Source organism: Pinus tabuliformis, chromosome 8, assembly GCF_031772625.1.
Source record: "Pinus tabuliformis cultivar Carrire ecotype Pingquan chromosome 8, CPIR1, whole genome shotgun sequence".
NCBI classification, from domain to species: Eukaryota; Viridiplantae; Streptophyta; class Pinopsida; order Pinales; family Pinaceae; genus Pinus; species Pinus tabuliformis.
The window spans coordinates 333,244,496-333,258,645 of record NC_142294.1 but is presented as its reverse complement, the minus strand read 5'-3'; the positions used below and the strand labels follow the sequence as shown (position 1 = coordinate 333,258,645).

Genomic DNA, 14,150 nt, shown 5'->3' with positions numbered 1-14,150 from the left:
TTACTTCCTTATCAACAATTCCAGAGTTTATTAGGTTTTGTAATATATTGTCTGCCTTGACAGCTTCAAATGCTATATTTTAGACATTTCTGTGCCTCTCAATCTCCACCTGAATTATGGTGTGCTATCAATCCACACTTCTTTTAAGGCCTGAAAATATGGATGGAAAAAGAGGTTTGATATAGATTTGACGACAATGCTGACAGAATAGACTAGAAACAGTGCAGTACTCCTAGAAACTTGCTTGGAGAATCACAGGTCATCAGCAGCCAAAGTTCAGGAACAAGTGGGAATTGTGTATAATTAATGAAAACAAGAAAAACTCAGAATTTGAAATAATTAAGAGTTCATGAATTTTTCCCTTAATAATATTAACAGAACTGTTTCAATGGTCGCAAAAATGCAGAGCTTTTGATATTACAAAGACCAAGTTGGTTTGTGCCTGCAAAGGAACCACAAGCATAGTTAAACATACAAATAGAAGGAAACCAGTTTCAATGCCCTAACTAGCCAACAAATTTCACCAACCACTAAGAAGTTCAAGTTATTCAAAACTGTCCCAAGAGATTCACACATAATTATGTTCCCTGTCAACCTTTTAAATGCTCAATAAATCAAAGCTGGAGGGCCAAATCAGGCTGTGAATCAACCAGCATTCCAGAAGACTGCCTAACTGGAGACCTTGGAGACTGTTTTTCTACATTCAAATCTGGTGGAATCGAATTTGAAAATTCAGATGTCTGTTGAGAAGGCTGTTTTGAAGGTAAAGACTTCCATAGTTGTTTTTGAGATTGGGATGTATCAGCTCCCATTGGTATCTGCCTGCAATTAAAAGGACTCTGTGTGGTTGAATTCGGCAATTCTAACATCGAGTTTACACCTCCCTGAGAAGTGGCATGAGATGACAGATTCTGAGGATGCATCCAGCTCAGCTGTGAACGCATATACAGAGGCATGTCCATGGGTGCCTGCTGTTGAATAAATTGAGGAACACTACTAGAAATGCCTGATAGTTTTGTATCACCATATGGTTCCCTGGCCACACAATTGGAATTACCATCCAACCTTCTATCAAAACCAGTGCTGCCAGAAGTTGTCGTCTAGACACTTGAAACAGGTTGCACATGTTCAGCTGGTTTGGCAGATGCCCATTGCATAAGTCGGTTACTTCTGGAGACAATCTCAAGCAATTTTGACTGGGATACATTTGAGGTAAATTTTGCACCTGCCAGATTGACTTCACTGGATTTAGCAATTGATGAAGCTGATTTCAACTCACTCTGTTTGACTCCTTGCAAAGGCGTTTGAAAATTTATATTGTTGGCTGACTGTGAACTCATAGATAGAGGAACATGTAACCCAGTAGATTGAGACAGAGATACTAGTCCTGTAGATTGAGCAACTGTTGCAACTGTAGATTGAGCCAAGGTCTGTTGATCCTTGATCTCCTCACGCAATAACAAAGCACCAGGAGGAGCTTCAGCTGTAACAAAAAAGAAAAAAACACGTTGTTATGCAATCGCATACCCACCATGGCCTTATATAACAAAACGAGCCAATTATATATATATACTCTTTGTCAGCTCAAAATTTATAACCATATTGTGTATGTAATTGTGGTTATCCATATATCAGTTTAAGTTGAAGTAACCATTTTTCCTTTTTCTGTTACTAGTCTCATAATTCAAGAATGCTTACACAGCCTTGTGAATGATCCGCATTAAGTAGCCAGAACTTATTATTATTAAAAAATGTTAATGGAAACCTCTAATTTATTGCAGTGTAATAGAAAAGAGCATACAGTTTGTATATAGAGATTTATAAGCATACTGATGCACTTTTACTGTTCAGCTTTTACTGTGTATGTAATTGTGGTTATCCATATATCAGTTTAACTTGAAGTTTGTTTTATCATATGCAATTACAAGAATATAAGAAGTTAACAATGAATATGGGAGTGAATCCAATTAACATAAAGGCTATCAATATTCTCCTTCAAAACACATAAACAAAAATGCAGTCCTTGAGGAAAAAGTTGAAAATCCTAGGAATTGAACATGTACAAACAACAAAACTTTTACAAGTAGAAAAAGAAAAGGCGCAACTGCTAGAAGAGTTTATACGAAGAAACAATGAAATTGAATATCTGCAAGAGAAGATTTAGCATTTAGAACTATCTCAGAAGGCTCATGTCTGTGTTGCTTCCACTTCAAATGCCATATATACTTAGGATCTTGTAGAACAAATGTCCAAAGCATTATCAGATCTTAGATTATTTGAAATAGAATTGAGGAAACATGGGCACTCTAGTAGAGGCAAAAGTACAATTTAATATCAAAGAAAGGCATCTCAATTCATAAAATGAAAGAAATAAAAAATTGATACATGAAAAATAAGTCTCTCAAGAAGAAATCAATAAATTGAAGGCCAAATTGAAAGAAACTTCTCCCTGTTGGAAGCAAAGTGGAAAGTTTTGGAAGAAATCATACAGGTGATGCACTCAGTTTTGAAATATATTTGCATTGTGGAAGAACAAAAATATCTACTAGGAAAGTCATATACAGTCATCAAAATAATTAATAATGAGTTGGAAAACAAAGTCCTAACAACAAAATAAATGATAAAATATTTAAATGATAAAACTCCAAATGAGCTTAGGGCACTAGATGAAGTTGACAAAACATATTTCATAGTAGAAGTAAAAAAGGTTATCAAGAAAAACTTCTTTACATCTGTAATTGCATATGATTTTCCCTTCAATATAGCTATTTGTTTTATGATATTTCTGGAGTTCCTGTATTAAACTGTTTACTGAGATTGTAGCTTGTTTCCAGGGATTTTGATCATGTTGATTTCACGCTGCACTCCATTTTTTACGCCTACGGGTGGTTCTTCGTATTGGAGGAACCATGAATAGACTTTGAAGCTCTCAATCAGCAAAGCTTCAAATATTTCCTGTCAAATCAAGGGTACAGTTCCTCATGTCAAAGGATTAGTGCCATTGCAAAATTCTGCAAATCCTTTGATATCATCAGCAAGACTGCCTGCAAGATGAATAGTAGAGATGAAAAGTCACATCCTTGTCCTATATAAATATTTGTAAAGCTTATTTTCTGTTGGAAAGTCCAGTATCCTCAACTAAACTAACCATTTGAAATCATCTATAGTTTAGATGATCTCTTTTTATCTGTCATGATTTGTTGTTTATGGTTAATTCAATAACCAATATCTTTTTCCTCCTCCATTGCGGATGCAAGTATCATTAAGGGCTAATAGTAGTATTGTCAAAGAACTGAGCTATTACTGTCAAAGAACTGAATTCTAAATTTACAATGGCAGGTATGGGAAGTAAAGCTTTGGAAAATCTCTGCCTCGTTTTCCTCACAAATAGATCCTTCCAATTTGCCTGAGAAATCCCTTATGGCAGTTTCAAGGGTAACATTCTTATCTGGTATGCCGGTTCCAGAATCTGCACAAGGGGCTACTGATCATTCACATAAGTTTATGTGAAACCAAAATTTTATCTATTAAGTAGATGCTTATCCTCACTTTCAAGTTGACAATCCAGAATTTCGTTACAGGCAGATTTCTGAATGGAAAAATGCTTTTATTTTTTTCAGCATGTTTGTGAAGTCTGTGAAGAGATTGCGAGTAATGAAGAGTTCAGATGCTCGTCGTCTAGGTGAGAATTTTTCGTCTAAGCAAACAGGACCCAGTGATCCAACTGCCTAATGCTGCTGGAATCAAGAGGGGAACCCTAGCAAGTTTATCTCACAGTAACCCTAAGAAAGAAGATGAACCCAATGTTCCTTTTCTCTGAGAGAGTTCATGTGCCAGATTTCGCAGCAGACAAATAGCAGACTTGTCAAATGTAGTCAGAGAAATACCTGTGATCGCAGAGCAGTCGTAGAGCACGTAGCAGAGGACATGCGAAGCAGGATGCAGCGGTTGTTAGCAGCGGTTGTTAGCAACGGATGCGCAGAGCAGGTTGCAGAGCCATCGGCGTTCGAAAATCAATTTTAATGAAATGGGCGCGAGGGAAGAGTTTCATTTGAACATAGATCCCGTGCGCTGACGTGGATAGCGGGAACGGAGGGACGGGGCGGGCGGGCCCTCGTTGGTGGGTCCCGGGTATGTCACCGGAAACGGGAGGTCGCCGGCCGGAGTCATGTATGCATCCTATGCCATCCTGCCTGACGTGCTGCCCATACATAGCTGGTAAGGGCATTAATGGCACAATATATGGCTGGTTAGCCCTTGCCCTAATAGTAGTATTGTCAAAGAACTGAGCTATTACTGTCAAAGAACTGAATTCTAAATTTACAATGGCAGGTATGGGAAGTGAAGCTTTGGAAAATCTCTGCCTCGTTTTCCTCACAAATAGATCCTTCCAATTTGCCTGAGAAATCCCTTATGGCAGTTTCAAGGGTAACATTCTTATCTGGTATGCCGGTTCCAGAATCTGCACAAGGGGCTACTGATCATTCACATAAGTTTATGTGAAACCAAAATTTTATCTATTAAGTAGATGCTTATCCTCACTTTCAAGTTGACAATCCAGAATTTCGTTACAGGCAGATTTCTGAATGGAAAAATGCTTTTATTTTTTTCAGCATGTTTGTGAAGTCTGTGAAGAGATTGCGAGTAATGAAGAGTTCAGATGCTCGTCGTCTAGGTGAGAATTTTTCGTCTAAGCAAACAGGACCCAGTGATCCAACTGCCTAATGCTGCTGGAATCAAGAGGGGAACCCTAGCAAGTTTATCTCACAGTAACCCTAAGAAAGAAGATGAACCCAATGTTCCTTTTCTCTGAGAGAGTTCATGTGCCAGATTTCGCAGCAGACAAATAGCAGACTTGTCAAATGTAGTCAGAGAAATACCTGTGATCGCAGAGCAGTCGTAGAGCACGTAGCAGAGGACATGCGAAGCAGGATGCAGCGGTTGTTAGCAGCGGTTGTTAGCAACGGATGCGCAGAGCAGGTTGCAGAGCCATCGGCGTTCGAAAATCAATTTTAATGAAATGGGCGCGAGGGAAGAGTTTCATTTGAACATAGATCCCGTGCGCTGACGTGGATAGCGGGAACGGAGGGACGGGGCGGGCGGGCCCTCGTTGGTGGGTCCCGGGTATGTCACCGGAAACGGGAGGTCGCCGGCCGGAGTCATGTATGCATCCTATGCCATCCTGCCTGACGTGCTGCCCATACATAGCTGGCAAGGGCATTAATGGCACAATATATGGCTGGTTAGCCCTTGCCGTTAAACAATTCCAGCACGGGGAACGATAACAAACGAAAGAATAAACGCTTTGGGAATGTCCACTACGCTTTCGTTGGGAGCAACCGCTAAAGAATATGAGTGACTGAACAATTATTAAAAGCAACCGATCAATGGGCAATTTGGTTTATCCCAATCTCCAATTGCTTGAGATGATTCATGGATGCAGCTTAACGTACAGATATCAACTGGTATGAACAACCAGGTGTTAAAACCCAGAGATTAATGGTATGATACTTCAGCCATGTCGTGGAACCAAATTGGTAGCTCTCTGAAGGCGAGATGGTATGTCGCTTATCCAATTCTGCCCATCAATGAAACCGGTGGTCAAAAACGGTGCAACCTCCTGATCGCTTAGATCCCGTGACCATGAAACTCTTCCTTTATCTTTTGCTCCAGGTCCAGAGCATTTGTACATCCCATAGAACACAGTCCTACACAGAAAATAAATTAGAACAATAATGTTATTAGAATTGAACGCTAGCATTCCACCTATGGACGTGCGTTAAATTTTCTGGAGTGCGGAGAACAATAGCTTACGATTGTCTGGTGGGATCATTCCAATTATCCCAACCTTCTAGGAAGATGATGTCAACAATGTAAGTGTAAGCAAACACAACTCTCGAATAACTTCCCCATGCCCTGCCGAGGTACATTAATCCATTGCCCGTAATCTTGCAATTTAGAAAGACGTAGCCTGTGTCGTCACTAGGAGAGGATCTACTCTGAGCTGTAATTGCACCATTTAGCTTAGGGATTGTATGTAGATGGCATTTCTGCGAATAAACATTCAACCATTGTTGAAAATGTAATTTCAACGCAGCCGTACTGCGCTCCCCAAAACCGCCAGCATGAAACCACAAACCAGCTTGAGGGATATCGCACCGCCATCCAGCGAAAAGCAGTTTCCGTATTTTTGGCTCCGATGCGATTTGGTGAAGACGAGTGGCTCTCACCTGACATCAGCATCTCTGACATATCGAGAGGTAAAGCTCAGCATTAAAGTGGCTTCCGATATCGTTATCCACCGTCGGATTTACTCCATCGCTCTCCACCGTTGGTCCACCAAAGCTGCATACGAGGTGCATTAAAAGGCTTGCGTGGATTAAATTTTTGAGTTTGACCGCCAATAATAATGTAGTTAATGTGCCCGTAGAAGTATTGGTAGGTGATTTAAATTTTAATGTTTTTATATGTATCGGAGGTATGGTGCATTTAAAGAAAGGCATGGGTGTTAAAAATATTTACGGCACGTAAAAGTAATCGTGTTTTTTTTTATTTTGTTTTCAAAAAATGAAAAGGGCTCGTGCATTGACTATTGTAAAAGGAACGAAGGAGCAGTGAAAAACGTGCTCTGCATCTTTGTTTTGTTTGGCACATGGGACATAATGTTTTTGTGTTGGCCATCGTAAAATAGAGGTGTAGCGAAAAACATGTGTGGTTTTGCACAGCAGTGCATAAGGAAAATGGTGGAGCGCATTTGTATGCATATGTAAATTTTTATTACAGCAGTAAAGTGTTTTTCACTGCAGTGAATGTAAAAGGGGATTTACAGCAGTAAACCCAGCTCAGTGAATTCTCAGGTGAAAGTAGAGTAAATGTTTTTGTTGAATGTTTTTCTTGTGGTGAATCCCTCTCACAGGATGAATATGTATGAGGCAATATATTTTTGAATAGAAATGTTATTATGGTGGTGAAATCCTCTGTTCCTCAGTAATTTTTATAAAGCTTCCCTGTGCACAAAAGATCCTGGAAAGGTAGAAACAGAGCATTGCCTCTGTTGTGTTTTATATTGTTTGTTTTTGGTATTTTGCATCAAAAATACCCAACAGTGGTATCAGAGCAGGACCAGGCTCTTTAAAGAAGTTAAAGAAGCTGAAGGGAGAAGGTTGTTGCTGCAGCAAAACTTCTCAGGCAGACAGAAGACTCAGACATCAAAGGATTCAGGTATTTCAAAAGTTTTTTTTGTGTTGCTGAAGAAACAGTCAGTTGTTTTTAAACATACACAGTCAAGGAATGGCTAGCACAAGCACTGGTATGGGTATGTTTAACACCCAGCTCCCACAGTTTAATGGGAAGAACTATGACTACTGGTCAATAACTATGAGAGCCCTGTTTGCCTCTCAAGATTTATGGAAAATAGTTGAAGATGGTTTTGAAGAACCAGCAGATGAAACTGAGTTCAATGCATTAACTCAGGGAGAGAGAGATCTCCTGAAGAGCAATAGGAAGAAGGATGCAAAGACCATTTTATTGTTGCATCTAGCAGTAGACCAGAGTATATTTCCAAGGATAGCAGCAGCTAAAACATCAAATGAAGCATGGCAAACCCTCAAGACAGCCTATCAAGGCATGGAGAGAGTGAAGACAGCAAAACTACAATTGCTGAGAAAGAATTTTGAAAACTTGAACATGAAGGAATCAGACAACATTGAATCATTCTTCACTCATGTGATTGGTGTAATCACACAAATGAGAACTCATGGAGAAACAATTGAAGATAGAAGAATAGTGGAGAAAATATTGAGGGTCTTACCCTCAAGGTTTGATGCCATAGTCACCACCATTGAAGAGACAAAGGATCTCTCAAACTATTCAGTTGATGAGCTACATGCATCACTGATAACACATGAGCAGAGGTTGAGTAGGAATGAAAACTCATCTCTTGAGCAAGCCTTCAAGACCCAGATGTCCTTTGGAAGAGGAAGAGGTCAAGGCAGAGGAAACAAAAGAGGAAGAGGCAGAAGCCAGAACAGAGGTGGAAGGAACAGCCCATCAAATGCACAAGGAAGAGGCAGCAATCCAAATCAGAACCAAGGTCAAGGCAGCAGCCAACAAAGAGATCAGTATCAGGCTCAAGGACAAAGGTATGATAAATCTAATGTTCAGTGCTATTACTGCAAAAAGTATGGACATTATGCTAGTGATTGTAGAAAGAAACAACATGATAAGAACAACAGAAAAAATGCAAATGTTACAAGAGAAAACAACAGTCAAGAAAATGTCCTGTTAGCTTGTAACATGGCTGAAACACATAGTGAAGACATATGGTTTTTAGACTCAGGTTGCAGCAACCATATGACAGGAAACATTGCCCTCTTCTCAGCCTTAAATCAAAACTTGAAGTCAGAGGTCACACTAGGAACTGATAGTAAAGTGTCTGTTATGGGAAAAGGGGAGGTAAAAATATTTACAAAACAAGGAGAAAGGAAAACCATAGCAGATGTCTACTATGTCCCCAGAATGAGATGTAACCTCTTGAGTATTGGACAGCTTGTCCAAAAGGGTTACAATGTTTACTTTGTAAATGATGTGTGCACCATCATGGATATACCACCCAGCAAAAGATGCATTGCTGAAGTGAAGATGACAAGGAACAGGATGTTCCCTCTCCGGATCAGGGCAGACATGAAGAACAAAAGGGAAATGGCATCAGTCACCCAAGAGGCCTTCCAAAGCGTGCCAAAGGATGAGAACTGGTTATGGCACTTGAGATTCGGGCATCTAAATTTTGGAGGTCTAAACTTATTGAGCAGAAAAGGAATGGTAAAGGGATTACCATTGATAGAGAAACCGGACAGCCTATGTGAAGGCTGCATTTTGGGAAAACAACACAGAGAAAGTTTTCCATCAGGGAAGAGCATAAGGGCAAAGACACCCTTAGAGATTATCCATTCAGATTTGTGTGGACCAATGCAAGCTCCATCATTAGCTGACAGCCTATATTTCTTGACATTCATTGATGATTTTACAAGAAAGACTTTGATATATTTCCTCAAGAACAAAAGTGAAGTCTTTGAGAAATTCCAAAATTTCAAAGCACTTGTGGAGAACCAAAGCGGGCTGCACATAAAAGTATTGAGAACTGATAGAGGAGGTGAGTATATCTCAAATGAATTCCTAAAGTTTTGTAGAGAAAATGGAATACATAAACAGTTCACAACTCGGTACACTCCGCAGCAAAATGGAGTTGCTGAAAGGAAAAACAGAACCATCATGGAGATGGCAAATGAGTATTGGGCTGAAGCTGTACATTGTGCAGTTTATATTTTGAACAGGTGTCCTACAAAAGCAGTCATGAACAAAGTGCCAGAAGAGGCATGGAGTGGGAGAAAGCAAGGAGTCACCCACATGAGAGTTTTTGGGTGTGTGGCCTATGCACATATTCCGGATCAGCTAAGGAGGAAGTTGGACAGCAAATGGGAGAAATGCATCTTCATTGGATACAGTGATGAATCCAAAGCCTACAGGCTGTACATTCCATCGACCAAGAAGTTCTTTGTCAGCAGGGATGTTCAATTCATTGAAGAGGAAGCTTGGGATGGAAGCATAGAGAAAACAGTGAATGTTAAAAATTGTTTGTCTCATGATGAAGATGAAGAGGAGGTGGCTGAAATGAATCCCCAAACAGTAGCGCCAACACAAGGACAGCAAGGTACACCATTGAGGATCAATGAGAGTGCTTTTCCAAGCACACCACAAGGAGGAAATTCAAGTGCATCTTCAAGCACTTGCACACCAAGTGAAAGAGGTAAGAAGTTTAGAAATTTAAGTGACATTTATGATGAAGGAATGAATTCTTTGTTTGCCTTGTATTGTCATGTTGATGATCCTATTCATTTCGAAGATGCAATTAAAGATAGGAAATGGATAGAAGCTATGGATGAGGAGATGAATGCCATAGAGAGAAACAAAACATGGGATTTGGTTGAGCTACCAAAAGGGAAAGAAGTCATTGGTGTGAAATGGGTCTACAAGACCAAGAGCAATGCTGAAGGCAAGATAGAAAGGCACAAGGCAAGGCTGGTTGTCAAGGGGTACAAGCAGCAGTATGGGAGAGATTATGAGGAGACTTTCGCACCGGTTGCAAGGATGGAAACCGTGAGAGCAGTGTTGTCCATAGTAGCACAAAACAAATGGAAAGTCTACCAAATGGATGTGAAATCAACATTCCTAAATGGAGTGTTAATGGAAGAGGTCTATGTGGAACAGCCTCTCGGATATGAGAAGAAAGGTGAAGAGCACAAAGTGTGCAAATTGAAGAAAGCTCTTTATGGGCTGAAGCAAGCGCCAAGAGCATGGTACAGCAGAATAGATTCATATCTATTGGATAATGAATTTGACAAGTGTGAAGGAGAGCCCACAGTCTACATCAAGGAAAAAGATGGTAAAATTTTAATTGTTGTCTTGTATGTAGATGATGTTATTTTCACTGGAAATGATATTTATTTTATTGAGAATTTTAAATCAGTCATGAAGGATGAATTTGAAATGACTGACATGGGTTTGTTGAGATACTTCTTAGGCATAGAAGTAGATCAAAATGAAAAAGGAATTTTTATATCTCAAGCAAGATATGTAAATCAAGTTTTGGGCAGATTTAAGATGGAAGAATGCAAGGCAGCAATCACTCCCACGGTGATGGGATTAAAGCTCAGCAGAGAGAACAGCAGCAAGGATTTTGATCCTAGCCTGTACAAAAGCATAGTGGGCAGCCTTATGTATTTAACAGCGACTAGGCCTGATTTAATGTATGCTGTTAGTTTAATTTCTAGGTTCATGGAGAGGCCGAAGGAGACACATTGGCAGGCAGCAAAGAGAATTTTGAGGTATGTCAAAAGTACCAAAATGTTTGGAATTTTATATCATGCCTCAGAACATTCAGATTTGGTTGGATACACTGACAGTGATTGGGCTGGAAGTGTAGATGATCGGAAAAGCACTTCCGGTTATGTTTTTCATATGGGTTCAGGAGCCATTTCATGGGCTTCTAAGAAGCAGTCCATTGTAGCATTGTCTACAGCAGAGGCTGAATATGTGGCAGCTACAGCAGCAACATGTCAAGCAGTGTGGATGAGAAGAATGTTGAGAAGCTTAGGCCAAGAGCAGGCAAAAGCGACAGTGATCTTTTGTGACAATAGCTCAGCTATTGCATTGTCAAAGAATTCAGTGTTTCATAAGAGAACGAAACACATTGATACAAGGTTTCACTACATCAGAGAATTGGTGAACAATGGAGAAATTGTCTTAGAACATTGCAGGACTCAAGAACAGGTTGCAGACATCTTGACAAAGCCACTGGATCAGAAGAGCTTTGAATTTTTGAGGAAGTGTCTCGGTATGACCGAATGTCCAGCAGTTGAAATTAAAGGGGAGTGTTGAAAATGTAATTTCAACGCAGCTGTACTGCGCTCCCCAAAACCGCCAGCATGAAACCACAAACCAGCTTGAGGGATATCGCACCGCCATCCAGCGAAAAGCAGTTTCCGTATTTTTGGCTCCGATGCGATTTGGTGAAGACGCGTGGCTCTCACCTGACATCAGCATCTCTGACATATCGGGAGGTAAAGCTCAGCATTAAAGTGGCTTCCGATATCGTTATCCACCGTCGGATTTACTCCATCGCTCTCCACCGTTGGTCCACCAAAGCTGCATACGAGGTGCATTAAAAGGCTTGCGTGGATTAAATTTTTGAGTTTGACGGCCAATAATAATGTAGTTAATGTGCCCGTAGAAGTATTGGTAGGTGATTTAAATTTTAATGTTTTTATATGTATCGGAGGTATGGTGCATTTAAAGAAAGGCATGGGTGTTAAAAATATTTACGGCACGTAAAAGTAATCGTGTTTTTTTTATTTTGTTTTCAAAAAATGAAAAGGGCTCGTGCATTGACTATTGTAAAAGGAACGAAGGAGCAGTGAAAAACGTGCTCTGCATCTTTGTTTTGTTTGGCACATGGGACATAATGTTTTTGTGTTGGCCATCGTAAAATAGAGGTGTAGCGAAAAACCATGTGTGGTTTTGCACAGCAGTGCATAAGGAAAATGGTGGAGCGCATTTGTATGCATATGTAAATTTTTATTACAGCAGTAAAGTGTTTTTCACTGCAGTGAATGTAAAAGGGGATTTACAGCAGTAAACCCAGCTCAGTGAATTCTCAGGTGAATGTAGAATGTAGAGTAAATGTTTTTGTTGAATGTTTTTCTTGTGGTGAATCCCTCTCAGTAACAGAGGATGAATATGTATGAGGCAATATATTTTTGAATAGAAATGTTATTATGGTGGTGAAATCCTTTGTTCCTCAATAATTTTTATAAAGCTTCCTTGTGCACAAAAGATCCTGGAAAGGTAGAAACAGAGCATTGCCTCTGTTGTGTTTTATATTGTTTGTTTTTTGTATTTTGCATCAAAAATACCCAACAACCATCACAATCTTGATCAGTTATAAACTCTGAAACCAAAACAAATATGAAAATACTGTGCATAATTTCAATTTAGTTTACCTCATAAACAGATTGTCCGTGACCGCATATGAAATCCGTGGCGCCTTCAATAAAACAGTTTTTGAAGTAATGCCTCCCACTGTCATCCAACACAGTGTCTTGATAACCAAGAAATCTGCATCCGTAAAATGCAGAGCGATCTCCTGAAATCCTTAGCGCCACAGCTTGATCGCCGGGACCATATGAATTCTGCACCACACCGCCCTTCTTTTCAATAAATTGTGGTGACTATGATCTAATATACAGTAATTATTTTTTATTTAATAACGAAATACCTGGATTGTGATATATCTTGCCATGAAATCTGATGCAAATACGGACACCGTTGCGGAATAATATGTCCCTCCAGTCGATTTAGCACTATCATTCCAAGTGATGACGGTGTTGTTGGCAGTTGTCCCACTCAGAATTATGAAAGGTTTCTCTGCAGGAATCGTGACCTTCTCCCTGATCACATTAAGCCACTAACACTTCAGTTTCTCGCCGTTAAAGCATCGATTCTATGCATAATTTAGTATATGATTAATTTCATTTCATGAAAAAGGCATGCAAAGTTAGATGGCTGCTATCTGCGGTGAAATCTTGCAAATCCTTTCAGCTCTAATCATTATTCTTATTAAATACTGGGCATTCATTAATGACTCACTTATAAATGCCGGGTTTAACACGAATCAAGATGAGGTTCGTGTTGTTAACTGGTACTGCGTTGATGGCTTCCTGGACAGTTGTGAAATCGCCCATGCCCTTCTGCTTAGCTACTACTATAACTCTCGCTACATCAATAAGTTTTCGAGAAGCCAAGAAGCGGTTCTGTGCATGACTCCTACGCATCCTGCCCATAGAAAAGGCAGGTTGAAGAGAAAACGCCTGCAACACTGTAAGGAACATACAGAAAGAAGCTAATCTCTTAAGCTGAGCCATGGAAATAAAAACAACGCTAGATCTTGGTGAGATTTGTGATGAAATATTATTCCACAAAACACGGAGTTACATAGAAACCACACACTGTTACAGAATTCTTCAATCGTGTGTGTATATATATATATATACATATAGACGCGCAAATTAGGGTCATAGCAACCAGAATTGCGGACCTCCTTAAGGAATCCTTAGCCGCCGGGCACATGCTAGGATCTACCGACAGACGATCATAGTGCAAACCAGAGGTTGCTTTTGTTCAAAGCGTTTGACAGATAGGTGGGCGTGATGAATGTGAGCCACTTTAAAACTTCTCGTCGCCGCATGAAAGGGTCAATCGGCGAAGAGCGTGGCCAACAATTTTCCGATTAGGTAATGGATACAATCACGTAGACTTCAATCTCCCTTGTAGAATTTCTGGTTAATTATTTGGGGTTAATTTCGGGTTAACTGTTTGTTTTTTGTTTTTAAATATTTCTGAGACAGTCGAAAACGAACTCAATACGAATTTCTAGGTCGATTAAACATATTACACAAAACCTAAATGAATTTAACAAATTTATTGTTGATTTTATGGGGCTATGCATTGACTTTACCAACTTGGAACAGATCTAATCAAGTTCCGTAACTGCAATTCTTTTTCATTAAAATCTATGGAACTCTGCACTACCATCT

General features: G+C 39.8%; 1 protein-coding gene and 1 long non-coding RNA gene across 2 annotated transcripts; both read right to left on the bottom strand.

Moving 5' to 3' along the window:
• Positions 1–329: 329 nt before the first annotated feature.
• On the bottom strand, positions 330–4,198 carry LOC149235485 (uncharacterized). Its single transcript, XR_016246171.1, has 2 exons — positions 3,888–4,198; positions 330–1,483 (listed from the first exon to the last, which is right to left on the bottom strand). It is a non-coding gene; the product is annotated as an uncharacterized LOC149235485 (long non-coding RNA).
• A 1,314-nt stretch (positions 4,199–5,512) lies between these two features.
• Positions 5,513–13,478, bottom strand: LOC149235484 (putative pectinesterase 11). The gene is made up of 5 exons (XM_089368558.1): positions 13,204–13,478; positions 12,833–13,004; positions 12,558–12,746; positions 5,815–6,050; positions 5,513–5,708 (listed from the first exon to the last, which is right to left on the bottom strand). Exons 1-5 carry the CDS (start codon positions 13,476–13,478, stop codon positions 5,513–5,515), a joined length of 1,068 nt encoding a protein of 355 aa, XP_089224684.1.
• Positions 13,479–14,150: the final 672 nt, after the last annotated feature.